Source organism: Pseudopipra pipra, chromosome 5 (genome assembly GCF_036250125.1).
Source record: "Pseudopipra pipra isolate bDixPip1 chromosome 5, bDixPip1.hap1, whole genome shotgun sequence".
NCBI classification, from domain to species: domain Eukaryota; kingdom Metazoa; phylum Chordata; class Aves; order Passeriformes; family Pipridae; genus Pseudopipra; species Pseudopipra pipra.
In genome coordinates, this window is record NC_087553.1 from 14013771 (window position 1) to 14040191 (window position 26421).

At 47.6% G+C, this 26421-nt stretch overlaps 1 protein-coding gene across 3 annotated transcripts in view; it reads right to left on the minus strand.

Annotated features, from left to right (window-relative positions):
* WNT5B (Wnt family member 5B) overlaps positions 1-25512 on the minus strand; it is a 75265-nt gene extending 49753 nt beyond the window's left edge. Inside the window, exons 1-2 of one of the 3 annotated variants that reach the window (XM_064654570.1) lie at positions 25230-25511; positions 11077-11270 (exon numbers count right to left, since the gene is read on the minus strand). Coding sequence is in view for 1 of the 3 variants with exons in the window: in XM_064654568.1 (XP_064510638.1) it covers positions 25230-25235 (6 nt within the window). In the remaining 2 variants the exon portion in view is untranslated. Of the gene's footprint in view, positions 1-11076; positions 11271-11640; positions 11765-25229 lie in introns of those variants that run through there. The other 2 variants (XM_064654571.1, XM_064654568.1) reach the window with 2 other exon arrangements.
* Between the last annotated feature and the right edge of the window lie 909 nt (positions 25513-26421).

Consider the following 26421-nt stretch of genomic DNA (forward strand, 5'->3'; position numbering starts at 1 on the left):
GGGGACATCGGGGGGAACACTGTGGGGGACATCATCTCCTGCCCACACCTGCCAGGGAGTCAGCGAGACAGGGGGAGGCTGCATGTGAGCGGCTGGGTGTAACTTCCACCCTGTCCCTAGTGCCAAAAACAAGCATGTTAAAGCTAATCTACCCCTGTCTCAGCTCAACTGCTTTTCTGTGACTAAGCCCCTTATAATGGTTTTACTAAAATCCCCTTTTGATGGAAAAAATCCCAGCTGGAAGTTTCGGGCAGCGGCACAATGTGCAAGTCTGCGTGTCCCTTTCCCCAGCTTCACAAAAGCCTCTAATCGAGTGGAAAATTTGCTGGAGGCCAGAGGTTTAGGCCTGCAATTATTTTTTAAGGGATTATCAGGAGAGAATGGGGGTACTTACGACCCTCCCTCTCTTTGTGCTTTGCTCTGTGCCGCTTTCAGACGGACTCAGCCAGAAACCTAAACCACCGCAGCTGGATCCAGCAAAACCAGTGCTCGGTTGGGCAGCTTGCCTCCTCTCTCTTATAGGACAGATCCCAGACTCCAGGTTAGATGAGTCCCACTCCAGCAGCATGCAAGAAACAGAAGTGCTTTTCCACAGAAGTAACACTACAAGATCTTTTTTTTTTTTTTTTTAAGAAAAGCCTGAGAAAAAGCAAGAAATTCCAGTCCCGCGAGCCTCAGGGAACTGAAAAACCAAGGAGCCAGGAGGGATGAGGTCCACTGGACAGGCTGGGCTTTGGCTGTGCAAAGCCATTATGCAGGAGGTCTTATACAAGTTACTTGCAGCAAGCTCCAAAAAACACTTGGCACCGAAGACGTGCGCGCTGTAACACCCAGCTTTTAAGGGCTTTGCTCCAAGGGTGGATCCCGGCGTTAGGGTCCTTGGTGCTGTTGCAGCCTCCGAGAACAGTCAAACACCACTAAGGATCCAAAACAACTCCTTACCGGGCACAGAGCCACTTACTGTCAGCACATTTAGCGTGGGCAGGCCAGAGGAGAAGCGCCGCTGGCCCTCATGCCTGGGGAGCTCCGTACCTTGCTCGGAGCTGCCGGGAACTGCCCGTGCTCACACGTGACCTGAAATCAGGTGCTTCTCCTCTGCCACCCAACTGCCGTGCTCCCGCTTGCCTAACAGCAAGTGAGCCAGACCCAGAGGAAGCAGCGGCGTTCTCTGCTTCCCCAGCAGCCTAAGGAAGAAGATGACCTGCTTTAATCCCGGTCTCCCTTCGTGGCACTTCAAACCTATCTCTCCTGGAGAAGGCACTAACCATTGGGCCTCAGACAAGGGCCATGAAAAAGGGCTACTCTTCACTATTCCCAAATAAGCCATGCTAGGGTGTGGATGATTATTCCAGACTCGGAGCAAGGAAGGAAGTACATGAAGAAAGCAATGGCTATAGACCACAGGCCTCTCAGTGTGTGGCATAAAGCACCCGTTGGTCAAGACAGAGAAACGGGTTTTGATCCCTGAGCTTTCCAACCATCCGGCTGCTATATAAGATGTTTCAGAAGAAAGGGGCAGCTGCCACTGGGTTTTCTCCCTTATCGCGTGCGTGTGTGCTGGGTGTGCTCTGAAAGCACCTGGGGAGGCTCGGGAGCCAGGGTGCTTGCTTTCTGGATCATGATCAGACTCATCAATTTTGGGCAGGCACGTAAGTAAAACACTCAGCACCCAAGGGGCATTAAAATAAAAATAATTTAAAAAAACCCCTCAGACAAACTCAGAGAAAAAGTCAAATGAGGCATGTGTGGAATTACGATGCCTCCAGGAGCTAGGTGGTGCCTAAGCTGGGGATTTTGATTTTGCAATTCTGAATGCTGCTTAAATGTCATTTGGTTTTGTTTTGATCTTTTTTTTCTTGGATCAGTTTTTTGCTCCTCTCTACCCAATTCCCTCTGAAAACACGGACACTGTTTTCAGAGTTTTAAGACAGCAAGGTAAATGACAAATGGTCTGACCTGCTCGAAATTGCTTATTAAGCTAATGTGCTTTAAAATACTCTCTACATGTCTAACTCCTGCAAAATAGATGAGTCTGCTGTCCAAGACAGCTTGAGAACTTCAGCATCCAAAGGTAAGGAATGCAGAATTGCCAGTAACTAGTCACATAGGATGTGACCTGTGTGATTCACTAGTGGCACTAGAAATCAGGTGAAGAGTCAGGTCCAGCTCCAGTTTCTCACTCTAATAAACTGAGCACTGTGCATAGTGCCACAGGAGTCCTCTTTTACTACTTCCAAGGAAGAAAATCTTTCCCCCAGCCTGCTGTTCCTGAGTACCATCAGTGAGCTTTGCTCTTGGAGTCCCAAGTCTTTCTGTTTATACACAGTCTGCTGTCCACAGATAACCTTGGAAAGCCCTACTTACAGTATCACTGAAACACTGTAGTCTTTCAGAGATCACCATCCAAATTCCACACAGAGGCAGGATCAAATATACTTGGATCATTCCTGACAAGGGTTTATCTTACCTGTTCCTAAAACCCTCCCTAAAAGCACATAGCCTGAAGCCCCTTTACTCAACCACTTCCAGTTTACTTCTAATAATATTTCTCCCTATCCACCTCAGATATTTTACTTTTTCCTCCAGACTAAGCCATGTTTTTAATGCTTTCTACAAGTGACAACAGAAAAGAGTTTTGTGTTTCAGGCAACCTCTCATGGCCTGGACAAACACTTCTTTCCCTGAGTCCTCACACTCCTGCAGAGGCACCTCAGATGCAACATGGTTCAACTCCACCTCTGTGCAGCATCTGCCTTGTGAAGAGCCCAGTTATCATGCTGCATTGTACAGGTGGATTTCTTGACACATGATAAACATTTCTGGAAACCATTGTTATCCTCACAAATGTCTGTACCCTGCAAGAGTTGAAACCAGGATCCCAACAACGTAAAGCGATTTGCTCACCGGGATGTTACAAAGATTTTATATTTTACATTATTACAATATCTTTATGGTATATATTATAATAAAGATACAGCTTGCCACTTGTAAATTGTTAAAGCTTCCTAAGACTTACAGATAACTGTCTCAGCACTTCCACTACTTTACTTTATAGATCCCTGCCAGCCCCACTCCTTTATCCTCCTTACAGTTGTTCTCTCACACCCCTTGATCTAACAGCAGCATTCACCAAAAGAGTCAACAGGGACTTTATTTCTGTCCCCTATCCAGGGGCCACTGATGGAGACACGAGGGATCTGCTCAGTAAGACTGAAGATAACCAGCGTTTCACAGGCAGCTGCACACAGTAGAATGATCTTATTCTTTCTAGCACAACTTTACAATGCAAGTAAAAAGAGGGTACTGACAGGCCATGACAACTGGAACCACTCCTGTTCAAGCTGAACACTGCACCAAAGCTATGCTAGCATGAGCATTACAGACCTTTGAACTTCATGGGCTCTTGTCAACTCTGACACCAGTACAGGATGTCCCACATCAGGAACAGAGTGAAAAACAAAAATCTCTTTCCAGCTCTCAGAGGAGCAGTTCTGCTGTCACTGTACTCACAGACAGTATGGGGTACAAGTAGGTACTTGTTTCCTACTTGCAGTATCACTGCTAATTTTGGGACACAATTTCAGCTCCAGGCTCATTGCTAGAGCAGCAGAACAGAAGTGCTGAGCTATAGTGCAGCACAGAAATAGTGTTACTCATCCAGGAAATTACAGCTCCACGTCCCACACAGAGTATTGCCCTCGTGTCTAGATATGCAAGGCAATGGGCATCAGCCACACTGGAGGGAGGCAAGCAAATGGCTTGAATTTCTAAAACTCCAGGTACTCAGATGTCCCAGAGCACCGTGGGAGCTTCTGGTGACTTGTACCTCTCATGAAAAACAACAGAGTGGATTCTGTTCCAGGCTCACCACATGACTCCAGGCAAGTCCTGCCACCCCTCTGCATCTCAGCTGCTTCGTGCTTAAACTGAGAGTATTATGCAGCTCTGAGAATAGACACACTTATTTTTGGAAGTTCAAAAAAGTACTCAAGACCTTTGCACGGACGTCATCAGAGAAGTTTCTAACATAATCACTGACATTCCTGTGCCCAGGGCACAGCACAGGAAATCTGTCAGAGCCTCCCAACAAGGCCTGAGGAAGTCCCAGCATATGTTCATTTCTGTTCCCTCCATGCCATTTCCCTGAAGAACGGGCCTTGTAGACAGAAGAGTTTCAAAATATGTCTGAATTACTGTCTGAATTACTGCACTCGAGCTGTGTTGTGTCAGACAGGGGCTCGGTGTTGAAAGAATTGTCTATATGTTCAGCTGCATATCATTACAAACATTTAAAGAAGCTGCTGTTTCCAAAAAGGAAGCAGTTCTTATTATTATGAAAGCTGGGGGTTTTCCAGGGTTGCTGGAGTGCCAGCAAAGAATCCAGAGCCAGGACAGATAATCACAGTAGAAATGATAGGCAAATCTACAAGTGCCTGAGGACCACCTACGCAACATCTGCACGTCTCATAAACCAGGTGTTGCTCCCTGAAGCACATAATTTGGGCATGCATTCTGTGTGCCACTCCTACCACCTCCTGGCTCCCACCAGGACAATGTCATGCACTGCCTACAGCTACGTGCAAAGCGAGGCGTGCCAACCCCAGCTCAGAGAAATCTGTCATTTACCAATAATATGTTGTGTCGGTGCAAAACTAGCCCACAGCTGGGAATTGGCAGGACATATTTGAGGTATCGCACTCACAGAGGAGGAACAGAAAAACTGCTTTGCCCACAATTACCCAAAAACTGCAAGCAGTTTAAGTCGAAGACTTAAAAGGAGGCACACAGAGAAGTCAGGGGTCAGGCTCCAAGAGAGACAAAGATTGACACTCCAGTAAACAGGCTTGTTACAAAGCACTAAATGCAAAGAGGAATTTATCCCAGCAGCAAGTGTCACACTGCACACAGACAAGCTTTCTTTACAGAGGCAAATGCACTTTGGCGCACCCAGCATCTAACACAGCTCTGGTCACTTAGTCCATGGATCCTACCACACTTCAAGGATGGGAACATCTCTCCTTCATCCACTAGCTATTCTCAAAAGCTAAGGCTGAAACCCTGGGATTGGTTCCACCTTTCTTAAAAAAAACAAAAGAAAAAACCCAAAACAACACACACAAAACAACAAAGAAAAAAACCCCCAAAAATATCCCTAGTCAGGAGTCTGCTACACCATGGAATGAAAAGTGAAGGTGGCCATGGAAAGGGGTTCAGCACATGGATGCAGTTCTGGAGGAATTTTATTTTAATAAATATGTATAACTCCAGGGGAAAAACCTCTGTCAATATAAATTCTATGGAAAATATTGCTCCTGTAGACAGAAGAGAGACCAGTTCTGTTTGTGTATTCAGGCACTGTATATATGAAGATATTTTAGAGGCCTCTATACTTAGCCATTGTGGTTTCAATCTTTCCCAGGCCAGGGGTAGCTGTGTAAGCATATAGTCAGCATTGGCTAAACAAGTACTTTTAAACCATACTATTATTACTAAGTTCATTAAAGAAGGCTTCTTTTTTTTTCTTTTTTTTTTTTTCTGTGTGTGTGCATCTATTAATTCCAGATAAAAACATTAAAAAGACCCGCCGAAACCCAACACCCTTCTAGCCCTTAGAGCGAGATGTGGTTTTTTTTCAGTATCTCTTTATATTTAACTGCAGCCAGACCACTTCAGGTCATGATTTCATCTGATCTCAGCAGGATGGCAGCGCTGGGTCCCGGGGAAACCAGGGTCCCTCAGGAAGTGATGTGGGTGACTCAGGCAGTGGAGCTCCTTCCTCTGAGTCAACACTGCCCCAGTGTTTCAGCATCGTGCCGGAGGGCGCTGACCTGCTCGGCGCGTTGTCTCTCAGAGGAAATAAATGGGTGCCTGACCACACTTGTGGTTGTTAAAGACAACATGTCGCTGTTCACAAACACTGGCATTTGGCTACGTGACCGCTCCCCATGTGCATAATTACATCTCTGCCTTCCTCCACTTTCTGTCCTGAATTGTTTCAATGGCTCCTGTGTTTCATCCAGCCCTAAACGCACTTCGATGGTTGGAGGAACAGTTCCAGCAGAGCCCTGAACTAAGAACCTGGAATTTTATTGCTGACCCCACCTTTGGCTGGCTGCATAACCTAAGCATGCCTCTTCCACCTTCTCTCCCTTGGTTACCCCATGTGCAAAAGGGAGATCATGAGAGGAATCTCTTCTGTAAAATGCATTGAGAGACACTGGTGAAAAAAACCATATAAGAGAGCACCATTAAGATGAGACGGTGCTATTATTTAGGTACGCTGATTAAACATTCAGGGATATTTTCCCTAATGCCTTTTCTACTGAAAATAAGGGAGATTTGTAAGGAAAGAAGTGAAGTCTTTGCATTAGATATAATCATGACCTATGATCTTTCTTCAATCCAAGAGTGCCTTGGGTTATGGACCAGACAGGTATTTCCCCCTTGGACATGGAGTTCAAGTGATGCCTACTCTACAGTAAATTCTCTAAAGGTGCTGAGCATTAGCAGGACTTTCTTCCCCACAGGCAACTCAGCTGCCTGTAATTACCTGAAGAAAATTCCTCCTCTTCTTTCCTAATCCCAGTGCTATGATCACATGCTCTGGGGACTCCATTTTGGAGCAATGTGACATTTACAACACACAGTCTGAAAAACACATGAAAAATACACCTGGATCTGGGATTTGGCACAAAAATTCATCCCAGGTTCATCAAAAAGTTTGTGGCCTTTCTGAGTACAGTTGGGACCAAGCTACAGTTTTGCTTTGTACCTTGCAGTTTGGACAAGAAAGAAATCTGATCAAACTGACTGAGGTGCACTTGGAGAATTTCAGTTCAGTTCAAAATTCAGAGGCCAGAAACCAGCTTGAACAGAGAGCAGCCAAAGTATTCTGCACCCACCTGCATGGCAAAAAGGATCAGCTTGACAGAAGTGACAGGGACTCACAGCAAACCTGACCACTACCAACTCAGAGACAGCCATGAGAACACTGGTACTGTAGATCAAATAGGGATTCACTTCTGAAGCAAATCCCCCACCCATCCCACTACCCATGCAGTGGTTTGCAACTTTGAGCAGCCTTAGAGCTTGCAATTTGGATTCTGTCTGGATGAAACCGCACAGCAGACTGTGCTTGAGGAGGATACCTCATGTTCCTCCTCCACAACCATGGGGTCAGACAAAAACTCATCCCAAATAACACTCCCCCACCCCACAGTGCTAGTGCATGGGTGCCATGTCTTCAACGCCAACTGTTCACCCTCCAGGCCCGCTCTTCCCGGCCCACTCTGCCTGCCAGTGCAGCCACAGCCACCAAAAACGAGCTCAGCTGCCAGAGAACTGGAGTGCAGAGATACAGCAGTACCCGATTACTCGGGATATCTGTTTTTGAGCACCCTCTGCTGGATATTACAATTTTTAATTCTCTCCAGGCCAGCAATGCTAGCAGGCTAACTCTGATCAACCAGCAAAATGCTGGGCTGTAGAAGCAGGGAGCCTGTCCTGGGTATCCCTGGGATGCCCCAGCATACAGTGTGCCCAGTGTGCTGTGGAGGATTCTACTCCGCACCAGCATTTATTCCCAAGGGGATAAATCAGTGTTCACTGAAAACAATCAGAGTTCAAAGTCATAACAAGGAAAAGTCAAACCCAACAGAAGTTTTCCCCATGTGACTAAGCTGCTTACAATTCACTTAGACTGAATGAAACATATTGCTGAAAAAAAGTGCCAATGAAACACCTAAAATGCCTCGTTCCCCAAGAGGATGGAGCCGCACAGGCTCTGATGGTGTAACATTTCCTGCTGCGGCTCAGACCTGCAGAGGTCACCTAACCACCATAACACTGGGGTGGATGACTATCAAAGAGGTTGTTCAGACACCTGGGATGGTGGTTTGACAGATGGGTAACTGTCATCTTGAATCTACAGTCCGTGAGGGTAACAACAGCATCCTCATATTCCACATCTCAGCCTTCAGGTGATTAGAAAGCTGTGGTCACCTCTGATCCCAGCCAGGTTTATAGCAATCATTCAATGCAGAGACATTCGGGAATGCAAGGCTTAGGCAATGACTCCTCTAAGCTAGTGTCCACTGTCAGATGTTTCAAAGGAGGGTATTAGTTTTATGGGGCCAGGAAGAGCATTTAACCAGCTGCAGCTGGAAGACTGTCCAGGAGCAGGAAGACTCAAACCTTCTAAACCAGCTAGAATAAAAATAATAAACTGCATGTAAGATTTTTATCCATATATCTAATCCTTTCTGTATTTTACTGTGTTCTCAGTCTCAATTATTTATGTGCAGTAACAAAAAAAAATAAGTTTCACATGTGTCAGATGTTTTATTTCAATTTCATTGGAAACCTTGTATTATGTAAAAGTATACACAGGAATGCCTGGTTTACTTCTCTGTACTTCTAAGTTTATATACTTCTGTCATATTGCTTTTTATTACTCTTCACTCTAACGAAGGATACATAATCTTTTCAGTCTTTCCACACCTCTAGGCATTTTCATCACCTTGTTCTGTTAAATATTTGTAGCAGAGCGATCGGAAATGAACGCACGATATTTTATTTTTAAAGACCGGAGTCCCAGAGAATCACTCGTCTTCCCACCAAAGAGATCCCACACATCCCTGTTGCCAGCAGCCTCCTGCTCAACCAAAGTGAGGGAAGAGATGGAGGAAGCAGGGCTTATTACCTCGGACCCTTTCACACTGCAAAATTCATGACTGCTGGAGGAGTTATGTGCTCCCGTGCCATGCCAGCCAGCGTCAGCTGTGGTAACACAAACGAAAAGGCATTAACCCTGCTCCCTGCTAGGAAACAAAGTCTCCCACTCATTCCCGAGAAAAGTTAAAGGTACTCATTTCTGAGGCACTCGCGGGGTGGGTAGATACACTCGCTGCAGTTCTCCAAAGATAGCTCAGAAATAACCTGGGAGGATCCCAGATGAAGGCTGGGTGTCTTCTTACATCTGCCTGGTTTCGGAGATGGAGTGTAAACAGTGGCACATTAGCTTAGATTAATTACAGACTGCCGGTATTTTGCTTTCATGTAGCGAGCTCCGGGAACATAACACCGCTGATAATTAAATAGCACCTTCCATCAAAAGGCTCCAAACCACCCAGCAAACCAGCCGAGCTGTTAAGGCAGGGCTGCTGGGGCAGCACACAGCAGAGGCTTAACAGGACGCAGGAACACAGCACGCTTGTTTAGGAAATGAGAAATTTCTACTGAAACTACAGAAGGAATTGTCACGTGTTTTACGTAAGTACTGCACAGCCAAACCTGTGCAGGATTAGCATCAGTGTCAGGAGACCTTCACTGGTCAGACTCAAAGTTTTATATCCTACAAGAAAGATCATTTTTCCCATGATACGACTGTCTATTTTTTTTCTTTTTTTTTCTTTTTTTTTTTCCCCTGGAACAGTGGCTCAGTAATCACCAAGGAATTAAAAAAAAAATAGTTATCTCCTACTTTGTTTTCTGCAGGTATGGGATTTCTTTGCAGCTTTCCTACACAGAATATGAACAGTGCAGAGGATTTATTTGGGAACTAATAGCCCTTAACTAAGCAAGGGTGAGAAAATGCAGAACAGGAGATAGATGCCAACAGAGAAAAGCTCATGGCAGTGGGGTTAATCTTCTGTGTCACCACATCCCCTCCATCTCCTTCCATGCACACCACTGCCCATTAGTTATGTGAGATTTTTGTGCCAGGCTCACCAGCATAGCAGTGTCAATACTGGGAGGTGGGTGATCAAATCTTCCCTCCCATGTGCGGTATCACAGCTGGGGTACCACATCCTCTCTCCCTGGTAAATTCCTTTTCTGTCCCTGCTCCTCCCAATCCTTTTCCCTCCTTGCCCCATGCCCTTGCAGTCTGCCCACTGATGGCAGGGAAGACCACAGTTGCTTTGGCTGGGATGGCTGAATGAATTGCTGCTCTAAGGCCGGGCTGCTCCCCAAAACTGCAGCCCTGAACCCATCAGCTGTTCTCTCAACGATGCCAAAAGGAGAGGCCCATGTAGAAGCCAAAGGGAGAGCAGAGGCTGCTGCTTTACGTTCACACTTGCAACAAGGAGCAGAACTGGTGGAGGAGTGCACATTTTTCCTGCCCAGCACAGCCTCTGGTGCCATCACCCTGCAGAGGGGACTGGGAACCTGCAGTTTGGGAACTCAGTGTCTCAAGATCAGCTGCCCTTTGCAGGCAGATAGGGACTGGGAACACTGACATACTGAAACACACACCAAATACCTTCAGCATTCCCAGAGTAACTCCCAGAAACTCCAGCTTGAGCACCAGCAGCATTATTGAAGGGCAAAACCACTTACTGTCCTCATGAGCACTCAGTATCACACAACCTGCCCTCTGTGCAGGGACAGTGACCAACCCAGCAAATTTCACCTTCCACAGCTAAATTCAAGGCAAGGCCACAAATGCTCTTCAAAACCACTTAGGCTGGAACCTGCCCACTGATATGAGATGGCCAGAATGCCTGGCCAGGAGGCGATCCATAGGGATAACAGTCATAGGGAGAAGAGCTTAAGGGGGAAAGAAGGAAGGGAAAAAACATCACACTGGAGCAGCTCTTACTTCTGAATGGTTAATTACATGCTATTATGGTTTAGTTAATAATCTGAAGTGAGACATATACTTCCATCCAGCACCTCCTCATCTAACAGAGAGAGGTATTTTTTTGGCACATTGTGCAAACAGCACCTACTTTTCACATAACAGTTGAATAAAAGCCATGAGTACTCAGTCTATGCCACAGCATTTGATACAGCAGCTGGAGCACGCTGCTGTGGGACAGTTATTTGTTAATTTTGCCTACTCCTGCTAGAAAAAAACCTTCCCTGAGCCCAACCACACCACCACAGAAACCAGGTAATCCCAGCTACAGAAGCTGCACCAGCTCCTCAGGGCTGAGGTGGCGGTACCAACAGAAGCAAAGATGTAGGGAACAGATAATTTTGCAGATGTAAAACACCAAGCAACAAAGTACAGGAAAGCCAAGGAGATACAAAGCTACCAAACTTCTACAGTATCTGTTAGGATTGTTCACTTACCTTTCACCTTCCTAGGAACCACGGCACAGTTGAAAAAGCAGGACCAAATGTAGAGCTCCCAAGGGAAGCTAAAGAAAAGTACTTCCCACAGTCCTGAGTTACAGAGAAGATGCACTACACCTGGGCAGGTTCAAATGGCAATGGTAATCCTCTGCACTCTCTGCTCCCCACACCCATCAGTACCCAGCTGAAACCTATGAAGGAAAGGAGCCACTCAGGCTTAACAGAAGGGACAGAGCCTGGGTTACCTCCATAAATCCCAGTTCCCAGCCCTCACCCCCATAAATGAATCCTCCAAGAGAAATATGGAATATTTTATAGTCATTAACATCAAGTTCGTATCCTGGAGCCTTCGGATTCCTCACTGTAGACCAGGATTCCAGCATGCCAAGAGCTTTCTGCCAGCAAAGCTGTATGGCTTTGGTCTGCAATGTGTGGCTTGTGCTGAAGGAATATTCAGAGGCCTCAGTGCTGGGCACCATAAAGCACAAGACAGAAATTGATTTTCCATAATTCTTATCCCGCTAGATAAATAAAAAATTTTAAACCGAAAAGCTTTCTTACCTCCTTTTACAGTAAGACAAGCACATAGCAACACTGGTGTTCCCCTCCCTTAGAAAGGCATAAAGATGAAGATTTAAAAGTGTATTAAACAGCCAGAGATGTGACTGCAGTATGTTAGATGTGCAGGCAGGAGATCCTGGATAGCTCATGGAGAAAGAGCAAGGGTTTCCACCCACTCCTTTGCCTGATTAAGTCCTGGAGGATCCCCAGCAGGTTTGTGCCACCAACATGGCCACACTTGCCCTGCTGCTGTTGCTTGTGTGTGGCAGAGACTAGAGGGGGCTCAGGTGGGCCGCCTTGAGCTGTGTCCACCCTTCAGCATTTCCACGCTGTGGGAATACCTTTCTTTCCCATGGAATCACTCCCACTGCACTAGCAGAAGAAACAGCAGAGGAAGACAAGCCAAAAAGCTGAACTAGAAATTGCAAAACCAAAGTCCTCTTTTAGTCACCAAGTTGCATCTGTTCCTCACACATTTCTTGGAGGTATACATTTCTGTTCCAACATAAGTGAAAGCCCAAGGACTCCAGTTGTCAGTGTGCTGCCAGTGCTGGAGTTCTTTCTGATATATTTAGAGCTCACAGCATCACACCAGCTCCTCTACTCATTAAGCCATGATATTTGAGCTATGACTTTTTTTTCTGTTTTAAAGGTAACCTATCCGAAGAAGCTCTCAGACTGTAAATCTGGTTGCTGAACAAGAAAAGTACAGTTGCCCCAATGTGATTTTGTTGCTGCAATTAGTTTGGCTTTTTATTTAGAGAGTAGGTTTTATGTCTGTCTCTCAAGGACAAACTCCTGATCGAGACCAAAAATCTGGGTGAGACAACTGACCAACGCATCTGACCCAAGGCTGAAAATAAAAGCTGGCTTCCCACTTCGGTTTCCAAGTAAACTCCACCAAATGACGCAGCACCCCATACTGCATTTCACCGGCAGTGCAGATATATTTAGCCCTGTATGCCCCTCCCAAAGCTCAGCGTGGGGCACAACTGGCTGAGCAGAACCCAAAGAGGAATACAGGAAAACAAACCAGGCAAACCATCCTCTCCTACTCAGCAGAGTGGCTCTTGTTTACTTGCTTTGTTTAAAAGAACACAAACAAACAAACCAACCCCCCAAACAAGGAAACTTCGCAAGAGGAGTTTTATTTTCAGGTCAGGCGGCAAACCCAAGACTTGTAATTAGGTCCTGGAAATTAGCAGTTTTATTTATTTGTGTGGTTGAGTGTTCTTTGTATTTCCATCCCAGTGCCAGAGGAGAATGTAGCAGGTGAGATCAGTATCTACCCTTTCTCCAAAGGCTTGTGAGAGAAAATGGTGTAAGCACCACACAAGCATCGTGGACGTATGAACATGCTGGGACTCTCCTTTCACAGGTGTGAGACTAGAGGAAAATAAGCCACTTGAACAGTGATATTTGGGTCCCCAAAGATTTGGGATCTAGAAAAGTGCCCAAGGAAGGTGATTTTCAGCAGTGTGTAGACACAAGCTAACTTGCAAATGACTTGGTGTATTCCAGCAGACACCTCCCCTGAGACATGACTCCGGGGTGGGTCACCCCGGGGCTGTGGGAGGGTTGAAAATGAACACAGCTCTAGGAAGCCGAGGTTTTGCCCTGAGGGCCTGGGATGTCCTGAGATCTCTTTTCAGCCTCATCAAATCAGAGAGCAAATAAGCCAAATTATTGTGATAAAAACGACAAAAGGTAGTGGCTACTCAGAAGCATCCACCAGCCAGGGTTTTGGTACCAGCTGGTTGTATGGGGTGATGAATCTCTTCCCCCAGAAAGCCACAGGGAGGGCTTTCTGCCTTCCTCAGAAGGGCTCTCAGCTGCCACACAGGAACACAAGGCATCTTCTTGGCTTCCATGCTGCACAATCTCCTGGTCTCAACTGAAAATAACTTACACACTGAAGTCTTAGTCATAAAAGACTTCCTTTTCTTCTCAAATCAGTAAAAAAATCCATTCTATACCAGAAATGAATCAAGAAATCACAGAAAAACATAACAACAAGGTTGCATGAACAGGACTAACCCATCAAGACCCCCAGCCTGCTTTCCCTAACACAGTTGGTTTTAGGTCAAATCTTTGGGAACTTCTTGCTCTACAGGATGAACTTTCAGCTCAGAGCTGGCCTAAGCAGAGTGTGATTCATTAAGGAGCCCTCAGTGCAAAACACAAAACAATTTCTCTTACCATTTTCCCCACTCCCAAAGGGGAGTTAATGTAGAGCCAGAGAAGGTTCGTGGCCATGATAAGACTTTATTCTCTGAGTAACACTACAAGCACAGAGACCTTTGATTTCTCAGAGTTGCACTGCTCCATCCTCTCCTGTGACAATTTAAGAAGTTGAGTGGAGTAGCTGTCTCCTAGATTCCCCAGTCTTTTGCTCCTTTCCCATGAAGAGTGCTCTCTCAAGGCCTCATTTCCATGTCCTTCCCTCAGCCAAGAGAGCCAAGCACAGCTTTTTGCTCGTGTTCTCGCTGCCTCAGCCGAGAGGAGACCATTATTTAAAGAGATGCAGAGTGAAACTGGGATATGATCGTAATTACTGACCCCTGGGCACTGTAAAGCAGAGGACCAGAGCGTGCTGAGACATGAGTAACTCTCCTCCTGTGGGAGAGTTGGGCACTGCTGCTCTGTGTGACCAAGAGCTAACTAGGTTTAGAAATCCCTGGACATCGGTATCCCGTTTCACAGTCCTGCAACCGCAGAGACAAATAACAGTCCATAACAAACAACTTGAAGAAACCTCTTTTTCTTATCAGATTGTTATAAAAAGCAATACAAGATTTTTCCCTAATTTGAGGTATCAAATTGTTTACAGAAACTCCTGCAAGTAATTCCTGTCCTATAGGTTGCTTGTGTACGTAATGCTGACAGTATCTACTACCCAAACACTTAAGAATGACAGGCATAGCTTCTTATCCCTGACTGGGTGAGTGCAATGCCTGGAACCAAATTTATCATGCAAATATTTGAAGTTAAGATGCCAAAATTCAGGTCCCTTCAACAGTGCTCACTTTAGCCCGCTACCACTGTATCTGTGAGCATTTCTGTAATAAAAATCACTTGTTAAAATAGTCACAAAGAGTGTGGAATGCTCTTCCAACACAATCAAACGCCAGTCTTCCTCTAAATATTGGCCAATACTAGCCAAAAAGTTTAAAATACTCACCTAGCTCATCACTGTTCCAGTGATGTAATGTTTGTAACAGTCCCGCCAGTGCCATACACAAGGGAGGTTTCTGTGAGAACCAGTCTTTTCTCCTTCAAGAATATGTCTCCTGCTCGTTTAGATTAATTGATTTCACACACAGTTGTTTATGTGTGTGGCCTCCCTTGATTTTCTGAGCTCTCTTCGCTCCAAACAAAACAGCTTAGGGTTGCAGAGGGAGCCAACTGCATTTTGGAAGAGGGGAGATAACACCTCAAAGCCAGACAGAAAAGGATGTTTCTTGCTTCAGAGACTTTTCCCTGGATTACTCTTTGAGGCAGCCTGACAAAAGCATGCTTCTGGGGAACACCATAAAACTGCTTCAGAGACACACTGCACAGAGCCCGGCAGGAAAAAGCTCCCCACAATGGTGGGAAGGGGAAAAAGTAACTTCTGAGGAGAAAGATATATGGCAGTCTGTGAGATTGCAAACAATAGACGACCAAGAAGCTGTCTCAAATTTTAAAACATCCTGATTTCATATAACAGCCTGTAGCTAGACTGAAAGAGCACCAGAATCCTCATTTGTGCATGGAACATGTATCAGGCAGCTGTGCAGTGCACTACCAAATGCTGGTTTGGAAGGAAAATTTATCTTCGGAAAGAAATCTGGATATTAATTTGAAAGCACAACACAGAGCAAGAAAGATTAACTGCCCTCAGCCTCTCCAGACCAGCCATGTGGACACACCACAGATTCAATCTGCAGTGAATTACAAGTCATCACAGACAAAGTATTGAAGTAGCCAGCCAGCAAAACCAGTGGAAATATACTTTTGTGGATCTGGTCAGAGAATGGAATCTCTGTTCCCCAAGAAGGGCTGGGATTTCAGCATTTGCCTGCATCCCAAATAGGGATGAAAGGTCAAAATATTATACTATTTCATACTACAACCAATTCCAAACTCTTTTTGATATGAAAAGGCAGGGGTGGGGGGAAGATATTATTGACAGAAACAAAACATTTGAAATGTTTTACCAGAATTTTCTCTGTCTACCAGCACTGTAAAAATGTATGGGCCCTCACATAATCTACCAAGGATGTTAGGAGAGCTGGCTGATGTCACTGAGAGGCTGCTCTCCATAACCTTTGACCAGTTATGGAGATTTTAGGACATCCCACAGGACTGGAAGAAGGCTAATGTCACCCCATCTACAAGAAAGGCTTAGAGGACATTTAAGTCTGAATGTCAAGCGGAAACAGAAATCATTAGGTTTTGAAACACCATTATGGAAAAATATGTTTTTCTTCTGAAAATTTCAATTTAGAACACACCATGTTTGCTTATGAGAGCTTTTTCATTTTACCAGCTCAGTGCTTGTTTTGCTGCTTGAGAACTGGACATTTGCTCCAAGCATATGGATGTCTGCAATGGGCTTATCCCATCAACACTGGAGGTTCCCTTTAGAAGTTCAGGAATACACCTGCACCCAGACTTTTTTAGAAACATGAAATATTACAGAGTAATTACATATTTTAATTTAGGGAAAGTGGTCCATGGTGTCAGATGAGTAGTAGAGAAACAGAAACTCATTCTGCACACAGATGAGGAGTGGGGTCTGCAGATACTCCTGGACGCCCTCCAAAGCAGCATCCCTTCGTCTGCATGCAAGATTAGAGATCTCTATCCAAAGGTTGGTTTTGCAAAATCTTGGAAAGGAAAAGGTAAATGGGCCTCTGAAAACACTAAATTATTGAATATTATTCAATATTGAATATTATTTCTCTGCAGAAAAAAAAACATCATCACAAACAAAAGCCTAATTCCAACTCCAGTAATCTGGGGACATCTTTAAAATTTCTGAAGACATCTTTAGGCAGATGTATAACTACCAGGAACCTCTGCCCTGTGCAGAAATAACCAGCCAGAGCTTTCTGTGGAAGCAAGGACAATGAGAAAGCAGTATATCCCAAACACAAGGTTGTAAACTTTGACTGAAAAGGCCACTCCGTCACTAACGCGCTGCTTCAGACCCAAGGGACAATGGCTGTGAACATGCAAGTCTGCACAGCACCACAACCACAGAGCACATCAATTTACAGGGACTAGTCACAGATGCAGGACCTCAGACTGCCAGTCATCAAGCTGGTCTGGAAGATCCACTCAGCACAGTGCTGAGCTATGCCAAGAAAAAGCCTTACCAGGGCAAAAGCGGCAGCATAAAGTGGTGAATTTGATGTGATGATGTTGGTATTAAAAGCCAAAGGCTTCCGTACATTTGGACAGAGGAGCTGAAGGGAAATGTAAAATGTGTTTAGGTGGAGTCAAAACTGTTGACTGAGCAGACCAGCAACATTTGCCTGAGTACCAAAGGGAGAACTGATCGTATTCAAGTGACTGCAGCTTTCGACGTCAGACCAGCACCTGTTAGATTGATGAACCTTCTGGATGTCAGTCTATAATTTGGGAATGGGTGCTGCTTTTGAGCTCTTTCAATCCCAGGCTCAGTTTAGAAAGCTATGACCACCCCCTGGCAGCCTCTGACACCTGTCCCAACATGTGAATGAGCCACAATTTCCACAGGACCGGACATCCCCTATCCCTGCTCCAGCTCCCAGAATACCCTACAGTCCAGCATACACATTCACTTGCACACAGGTCTGCTGGATAATCCTAAACCTAAAGGTTTTGGGCTTTGTGAAGATCACCACCTCTTTTACCAGGAGGAAGAATGAGTTACTGGACCAGCCGTGAAACAAGAGGATAATCCTCCTTGTTGCCGCAGGGAGATGCAGGAATTGGTACAGCTAACAGGCAAAGCTTTCCATGCCTGCTCAGAGCCATGCTGTGATGGTCGCCTTCCATCTGCTTGGCTTGGAATCAACTGCATAAAGTATGAGGTTTGCCAGCTCAGATCTCACCCAGGTTTATCAAAAGCGGCAACAAACTGACAGAACCTTCTCTCTAATGTATTTAAAATACATTTCCTATTTCAGCCTTGTCCATAGGCTAAAGTAAGGCTTAGTTTGTGTTAACTAACTCTGTCTAGACGCAACCACTTTTCCTATTGCTTCTAGCTTGCTTTTATGCTTGACTTAGAAGTATTACCCGGCCTCTATAAGCAGGGCCTGGTCCAGACTATCAAGGTTATCCCACGAAAATTTTTTTAGTTCATTGAGTGAAAACAAAATATAATAAAAACACGTGTCTCCCAACACCCCGGTGAACACTGTTGTGCTGACAAAGATGGCCACATGGGCACAGCTGTGCCTGCAGAAATGCTCCCTTCTTTCATGGGCTTTGGAAAGGTGTCAGAGCTGCACAGGCAGAAAAGCCCAGCACTGCTACAGACACAGCCTAACACAAGCAGCCAAATTGAGACAGTAAATTTTTCCTGGTGTGTGAGTCTGACCTAATTGGCACCATTTTCTCAGAAGATAAAGAAGATTTATATGCCTTGTGGGTAAAAGTTTTGGTTATTACGTGCAATGGGGTTTTATACCACTGAGGTGCAACTGTCACGCAGAAATACAGACCCACTCTTTGGTCTTCTCACCGTGCTATGGAAGAGATAAGCAACTCTCAAGCCTTTCAGGATTGTGCAGGCTTCTTGGAGAAAGGCAGAGATGCTTAAAGAGCCCATGCAGCTTCAGTAAAAACTTAAAAAAACCAGTGCCGCACTTACCAAGCTTACCCAGCTGAAAACTTCCTTGCCATTAATAAAAAATTATTAGAAGTTCATTTTGTATATTGGCAGAACTCCCAAACAGCTTGTTAAGAATAGGTGGAAATGGGGACTAGTTATAAAAACAGAAAAGAAATTGGGACAGGTAATTGGTCATAATTCACAGGCACTCACTCCGCTCTACCTGTATGGCAGGCTGTGAAATCTCCGCAGGTGGAATAACAGCTGCAGCCACCCACAGGGCTGCAGATGTGGGTGAGAAATCTGGATTGTACACACCATGCACTGGGGCAAGAGCTGACATTTTGGTCCAAAACCAGAAGCTTCCAGTACAGCATGTGGAGTAACGGAGCTCCCCCAGGAATATCTGCATTGTCTCAATGCAAGAGTGTAAAGCTTCAGTTAGTTTTCAGAGATGCAAAACTGGGCAGAACTGACAGTGATAACACCCATAGAATACTACAAACCTTTCAAGCTGTGACACAGAGATGATAGTGACAAAATATTTACTAAACAAAACCCTGACATGCTGCCAGGACCAATAATTACAGTAATTATTAACAAATCTGGACCACAGAATATAATAAAGAAACCTGCGGAATAGCTATATCTGTAAAAAGAGGATGAAAAAAAGGAACTTAATTTTCTTTTGTACAGTATCAATTTTTTATGATTAGAGATAATTTCAGAAGACTTAGGGACACCTCAGGGAGAAATGAACCCGACAATGACAAAATTATTTTTTCTGAAAAGTGTTCCATTAATGAAGACATATTTGGGCTCATATGTTTCTCTCGACACTGTGATGCGTAACAAAGCTCAGAAACATTTTCACAGCTAAGCAAGAGAGATTCTCATTTAATTTGCTTTAGAGCTCCAGCTTATCCATAACAGAGGTGCTACAATGCTTCAGGACTCAGTGAAACAACGATACCAAATCAGCCAAGAAGCTAAATACAGAACAACTGGAGAAGGAAGATAAATTTAGGGAGACCACTGAAATATTAGTATTCCTATGAGTTTTGTTAACCCTCTGACCTTAATGATGGAAAAAAACAAGCCCAAGACACATGTTTCACTGAGCCACTTCAGTCTCCTTCACCTCCAAGATGGGAGACTTTACAGAAAACGTGTTTTCCCTCAAATCCTTCAAACCAAGACTTAAACTTCATATGTATTCAGAGATATCTCTCTCTATATATACAAAGATACTATGTTGCTCTCCTTTTCTTTCCCTAATAGAAAAACTATCAAACCCTTTGAGCCTTTCCCATGAGCTACTTTAAACCACAAATTAATCTAAACCAAGAACTCTTTAGAAATCCCTGCATGCAACAGTACCATGAGCTCTCCGGCCACAAAACGATTCCCACTCTAGGAAGACTCATTCGAGTATCCCTGGTATGTTGTGCATTGATTTATCTCATTTTGTTTTGCTCCAGATCCCGAGATTAATCTTTGCACAACAGACTAGTCATTTTGAGTAACCAAGCCTGCCCAAGTAGCCGAAATAGCTGAACCTTGGGGGGAAAAAAAAAAAGGGACCTTTGACAGCGTTTCAAGTTGGATACCCCAAATCACCAGTCATTGCTGAAAACCCTGGCCTTCACTACCTTTCCTCTGAATATGAGAGTATTAAGCACAAGGCCACCGGGTTAGCTCAAAGAGTGGCAGAGGAGGCCAGGATTCAAACCATCTCTCTCATGTGGTAGACCACAGCATTAGCTACATGACACAGCAGGCATGCCCGGAAAGGCAGAGATCAATTAGGGGTCTCTTGCAGGACATGAATGGTTTGATCTCGATGGTTTTATTTAGATGAAGAAGGCTGCCAGGTTGGGCCATATTTACTGTCCCAAACTCGGAAACACTAAAGAAAGCAAATTCTGTCCAGAAACAGGAGCATTCCCTCTCCTCTGCTTCTCCCTCTCTCCAGCTCCTGTGAAGCAGAGGGGGCACATCACTCATTTATCAAATAAACTCAGACAAAAGCCAGCTTGGAGAAGCCCAGCTCTGAACAAAGCGAAATAACGAAGATGCCTTCACAGGGAGTCACCTACTGACCCCACTGCTGGGATCCCTAAGGGAGCAGAAAGAGGCACTGTCCCTTTAGAGCTGGCCAGGGAGCAACTCAGTATGCCTGATCTCTGGGAGCAACCACAGCCAGAAGGAAAACAACTGTGGGCTGTAGCGGGACAAGGGGAGATTTCCTGAAGCCCGCTGTGGAATAAACACTCAGCAACCAGAGATGAGACAACAAGGGACCCTCCAGTCCTGAGGGCTGTGCAACCAGATTTAAAAATAAAACCTGCAAGAGGGAGAACTGGCTTGTCCAGGACCTCAAAAGAGCCAGCATCCCCCTGAGAGAGGGAGCGAGCAGCAAACCACCAGCCCAAGGCAGCCAGGAAACGCTGCAGCAGGAGCCAGACCCACAGCTCAGCCACAAGAGAACAGGTCGGCTTAGGATGGATGAAGCCGGTTGGGGAGTTAAATTTAGACAGGTAAACATACTGAGGGGAAGAGATGGGGTTCACACAGCCCTCACCATCTGCTGCTGCCAGGCCCCGGGGAGGATCCTTCAAAAAAAAACACCGTGGGGATGGGGCACCTCAGAATAGGGCTGTTGGGGGCAAGTGGGTTGGGAGCACCCAATCACAAGGGCATTTTTTCCCCATCATTTGCTCTAAGCATCTGCCTGCCAGGCAAAGTCCCCAGGAAGCAGGAAAGCTGTTGAGAGAAGCATGGAGGACTCTGCAGCCTGAGGAGAGATGCAAGTCCTGGCTACACATGGTGCAGTGGGACCTTGCAAAGGAAACATACCAGGGAAAACCCAATGAGAAACACAGGGGCCACAGCACCAGTGTAGCCATTTGGGTGTCAGAGCCCTGATGAGCTCCCTTTCTGAAGGGAAAAAAAGGATAAAAGAAGCAAGAACAAGGAGCTGGTCCTGTAAACTCAGCCAAACTCTATCTTGAGTCATCCAGGCCCCAAGACCTGGAAGAGACACACAGCACTCCTTTCCCCGCACTGCCTGCAGCCCCACAGCAAGACTTAAAAGCTCACTGCCCATTTTACAGCTCCCAAGGACAAGGGAAGCATCCCCACACTCACACAAGACTGCCCCCCCTACAATGGGCTCCCCTCACAAAGCACTCCCGCAGAGCACGGGTGTGCACTGACAAGGCACACGAGAGCATCCCCACTTGGTGGGTACTGCTGTGCCGAAAAGCCACAATCTGCTCTCAGTGACCCCGTCGCTCCACCTCAGGCAGAGCAGGGGAAGGCTTGTGTAAGCTTCACCAAGGCCTAAGCCAGAGCTTGGAAGGGGGTGGCGGATCACAGGGTCTGGGCTGGTCTCTAATTCTGTCCATATGGTCTCAGCCAGTTACCTCTGCAGTGAGCCCAAGAACTTCAGTAAAGCGCCTCTTCCAAAAAGACACCCAGTCTTTATTTGAAGATTTTAAGAGCTGGAGGAGCTAAGGTTGCCTTTGGTCATTTGTTCAGATGGTCAATCACCCTGCTGTTAAAAACACTGCCTGTTTCTAACAGAGCTTAAATGCCCAGCCACATGCCTTAAGTTCTCTCTCCTGAATTAGAAAGCTCTCTGAGCACCCTCAGAACTGCTGAAAGCGCTCAGGTATCACACCATGTTCTTTCTGAAACGCTACCTAGGTCTACATTCCTTAAATCTCGCATTAGAAAAGGATTTTTTCCAGTCCAGGAGAAATTCCCCTGAGTCCTCTCTGTGCTGCCTTCAGTTTTAATGAAGTCTGTATGCCTTTCCCCAGCAAGCAAAGGTCCCTTTCTATGCAAAAGTGGAATCAAATCACAGACTGCCCTGTCTTACATAACAACAAGCCTTGGCTATGCACATCCTGATTTTAAAAGTTCTGTGTTTCAAAGTCTCTCCGAAATGCTCAGTGTGTGTGTGCGCAATTTATTTGGAAATGATGAAATGGTTTTCACTGGAACTTTGATCAGCTGTTAGAAAAAAAGATCTTATGAATAGAAACAATTTATATTCATTTAAGTGAGCAATCATGCAGTTTTCAGAAAATAACTGGTTTCCCTGCGCGCCTTGAAACCCAAACCCAACAACTTCAGGACAAAAGACGCAAGATGTGAAGCAGTCCAGAAACAGAGAGGCCTACTGGGCTAGAGAAAGGGACAAATAGCTTAAAGGTGACTGCACTGATTTATTAATTTTTAAAAATTTCATGGTATTTGATCTCTTCCTAAAAGACCGAGCTCCTGGAGACTTTGCTATACAAGAATGTTAATTTTTCTTTAAAAAAAATAGGACCCCCCAACTTTCTAGACTTTTCAAAACTTCAATTTTTTTCAATTGATGTCGTGAATTCTGGCAGATTGGGAGGGAAGAGGTTGAGAGAGAAGGCTTCTCAGGGCTGGGAGCTTGCAGCCACGACTTCAGCTTTAGCTTTCCTAAACAGAGGTCAGTCACATGTACATTTTCATTCTACATGCACTAGAAACAAGGGAAAGGACGCAGGGGCTTACAGCTTACAGCTACCAAGAGGAGAGGAGTGCTAATACTGAAGGAGCTAGGGAGGGACTCCTTTCCAAAAGGAAGAAATCTCTCACAGACAATCCTGGGCACAGAAACGTGAGTGACAGAGCCTGTGAACAGAGAAAACCCACAGCTGGAACAGGGCCAGCTTACTTCCCCAGCTCTGCCTCCTACCCCACACTGGCAGCTCAGCCTCGCACTTTTCTCTCCATATACTCAGCAAATTTCTTGAAAAAAGAAGGAAAAAACCTGAGTACTTAGGCTAGCTTCACTGCACATATGGCAACTAATCCCTCACATTGGACACTTGGGGTAAAAAACATTCCACCTGAATCCCTGCAGTGCCCAGCCTTCATGTTGGATAAACCCAGGTGTCCATGCACAGGACACTGGTTTAAGAAAAGTGTCTCTCTAGCCAACTTCAAGAAAGCCCACTTCTTTCTCTTCTGGAAAGAAGAGCACATATCCAACTTGGTTCTCAACAGCATCTGTGTGACAGAAGACAGGCACCTGCAGGTGAAACCTCCCACCACCAGAAAAAGTGATGCCTTCAGCTCACATGTCAATGCCCAGCAGCAAACACGGGAAGGAAGGACAATGACAGGCTTACACTTGAGTGTTGGTCTAAGCCTGTAGGGGAAGGTGGGGGAGGCATTAGAAACCTGCATGCACCAGGCAGGCTCTGAAGGGACAGAGAGATGAAGGTGAGTGCAAAGGAGAGAGATACCTTGTGTGCCCTTTGTATGTGTGTGCCCGAGGCTGTGTGGACACAAAAGCCCAAACAAAGGGCAGTAGGAAAGAGCCCCTCACACATAGGCAGAGGAGGAAGCATCCATGCAAAAGACAGCCTGCACATGCAGGTGATGTGGAGTACAGCAGATTACACTGGAAACGTGCAGGTGCACACAAGGAATGCGATGCACAAGCAACCCAAGTTTTTGGCTAGGAAGAAACTGAAGCCAGAACAAAAGTGCTGGTACATATGTGTGGAACAGCTCTGTCAGAGAAAGCACCACAGTCCCAAAGATGAACAGGTGAGTATGTAGGTGCAGGCAGCAGGGAATTAAGAGGAAGATGAAAGTTGGATAGAGAGACTGACAGAGACATTCACCTGATGGCAGAGGAAAACTACCAAAACGATGGGGCAACCAAGTGTATGACAGCACACAAAAATACGTTTGGGGAAGTTATTTTACCCCTATCACTAAGGGAAGTATTGCACTGTAATTCCCAGAAAAAAAACCCCAAGTTTCATAAAACAGCATGTTTGTTACAGACATAACTGGGATGCTTGTGCCCTGGTACGGTGAAACCAGGAACACCATTACTACTCATCTGTGTTGCCATGTGCACAAGCACCCTTTCCCACTCCACATGCCATGGCCTGTGCCACACCGCAGGCATGTGAGAGAGGACAGTGTGGGCTGGGGGCTTGGGTGCTCTCTGGAAAGCAGCTGTGCTCACGCTCAGGGAAAGGGTCCTCATCCGAGAGTAACATCCCTGTGCCCCAAGTAACGTCCATCTTACTGGAGTAACATCTGCTTTGCTGAACTCATGTCTGTCATGCCTGAGGAACATCTGTTTCACCAGCACAGTGTCTGCCACCCCAGAGGAGCATCCCTCGCACCCCAGCAACATCCCTCCTGCCGGAGGGTGACCTCTCACGCTCCGGCAGCGTCTGTCCTGTCACAGCAGGTCTCTCCCACCGCAGCAACTCCACCAAGGCCACCCCGGGGCCACCCCGCAGCCGGCCGTATTCCAGCGCTCCGGTCGCCCCTCCGCTGCTCCGTGTGGCGGGAGGGCTCACCCGGGGCCCCCCCGACAGCCCCTGCCCGCGGTCGGGGCCGTCCGCCGCGGGGGCTCCGCGCAGCCCGGACCGCCCGATCCCCGCGCCCCCCGCAGCCCCTGCCCTGCCCCGCCCCGACCGGCGGCCGTGACGGGCCGGGGGCGCCTCCGGGCCGCGCCGCCCGGGGTCGGCGGCGAAACGCTGCCGTGTCTCCCGCGCTGCGAGAACTGAGAGACCCCCGGCACTGCCCGCGCTGCCTCCCGCCCCTTCGGGGGCCGCCCGGCGGAGGCGTCCGGGCCCGGGACGAGACGAGCGCGGGGGTCCGCACCGCCCGGCGCGGAAAAACACCTCCCGCCCCCCGGCCTCCTCCTCCTCCTCCTCCCGCCGCCGCCGCCCTCCCGCCACCGCGGGCCGGGGCCGCCTCCTACCTGCATCTCCCGGGCGCCGCGTCCCCGGGCGGCGGCGGCAGGTGAGCGGGCGGGCGCGGGGTTCCGCGGCGTCGCGGCGTCCGGAGACCGCGAGGGGACGCACCTGCCCCGGGGGCCGCCGCCCCGGGCCGAGCCCCCCGCCGGCTGCGAGAGGGGAGCGGGGGGAGGCTGCCGGCGCTGCCCTCCCCGTCGCCGCGGCGGCGCTGGGCTCCGCGAACGGCGGCACCGAGGGCGACCTCCCGGCCGAAGTTGGCGGCGGCGGCGAGTGCCGGGCCCGGGAGGTGCCGGCGGATCCCGGGGGCTCCGGCCGCCTCCGCCCCGCCTCCCCCCGCCCCGCGCCCGCCCCCCGCGCCCTGCGCCCGCCCCGCCGCGGGCACCGCCGCCGCCGCCGGGATGGGGCTCGCTGGAGGGGGCGAGGCGGCCCGGGGATGGGGGGGGCGGGGGGCTGGCCCGGGGGCGAGCTGCGGACCCGCTGCCGTCGGGGGGGCCCGTGCCGGCGAGCGGAGAGGGCGACGGGGAAGGAACGCTGCCGTCTCGTACGCTGAAGGCGACCGGGCTGGCTCCCTCCCTCCGGCCCCTGCAGCCCTCCGGTCCCTGCCGCCCCGGCAGCGCAGCCCCCGCAGGGACACTCAGTCACTCGTGGGTCGCTCCCAGCGCATCCCTGCGGTGCTCCCTCCCTGGCTGCCCGGCCCCACCGGCTCTAAGTGTCCAGCCCGCTCCAACCGCCCCGAGCTGCCGACAGCTCCGTGCCCTTCCCTTCTCGTTGGGGGGGCACCACGGGCACCCTGCTCATGTGGCTTCTGCCCCGGGGGCCAACGTGCTGGGAGCCAAAACCCCTCCGGTACGGGCAGCGCGGTTCCTGGCTCCCGCCAGCGGAGGGATTTTGACCCGGTGACCTACTGCTTCATCCGAGCAGTGATTTTTGGCGTCTGTCTCCCATGCGTGTGGGGGGCCGGGTTGCAATGAAGGTGTGAATGAGGCAAAGCCTGGTTCAGGGATGCTGTTAAAATAGGCTGGCAAAGTTTGGCAGAGGAGACAGTGAGTGAAGCTCTTGATGGGGCTGGCTCTCAACGAGCACATCCATCCCTTGCCTGCAACACCAGGAATCACACTGGAGGATCTCCCCCACCCCTCTTCCCATAAAACTTCACAGATTCACAGCCAGACCCTGTTCTCACTTTTCCTGGCAGAA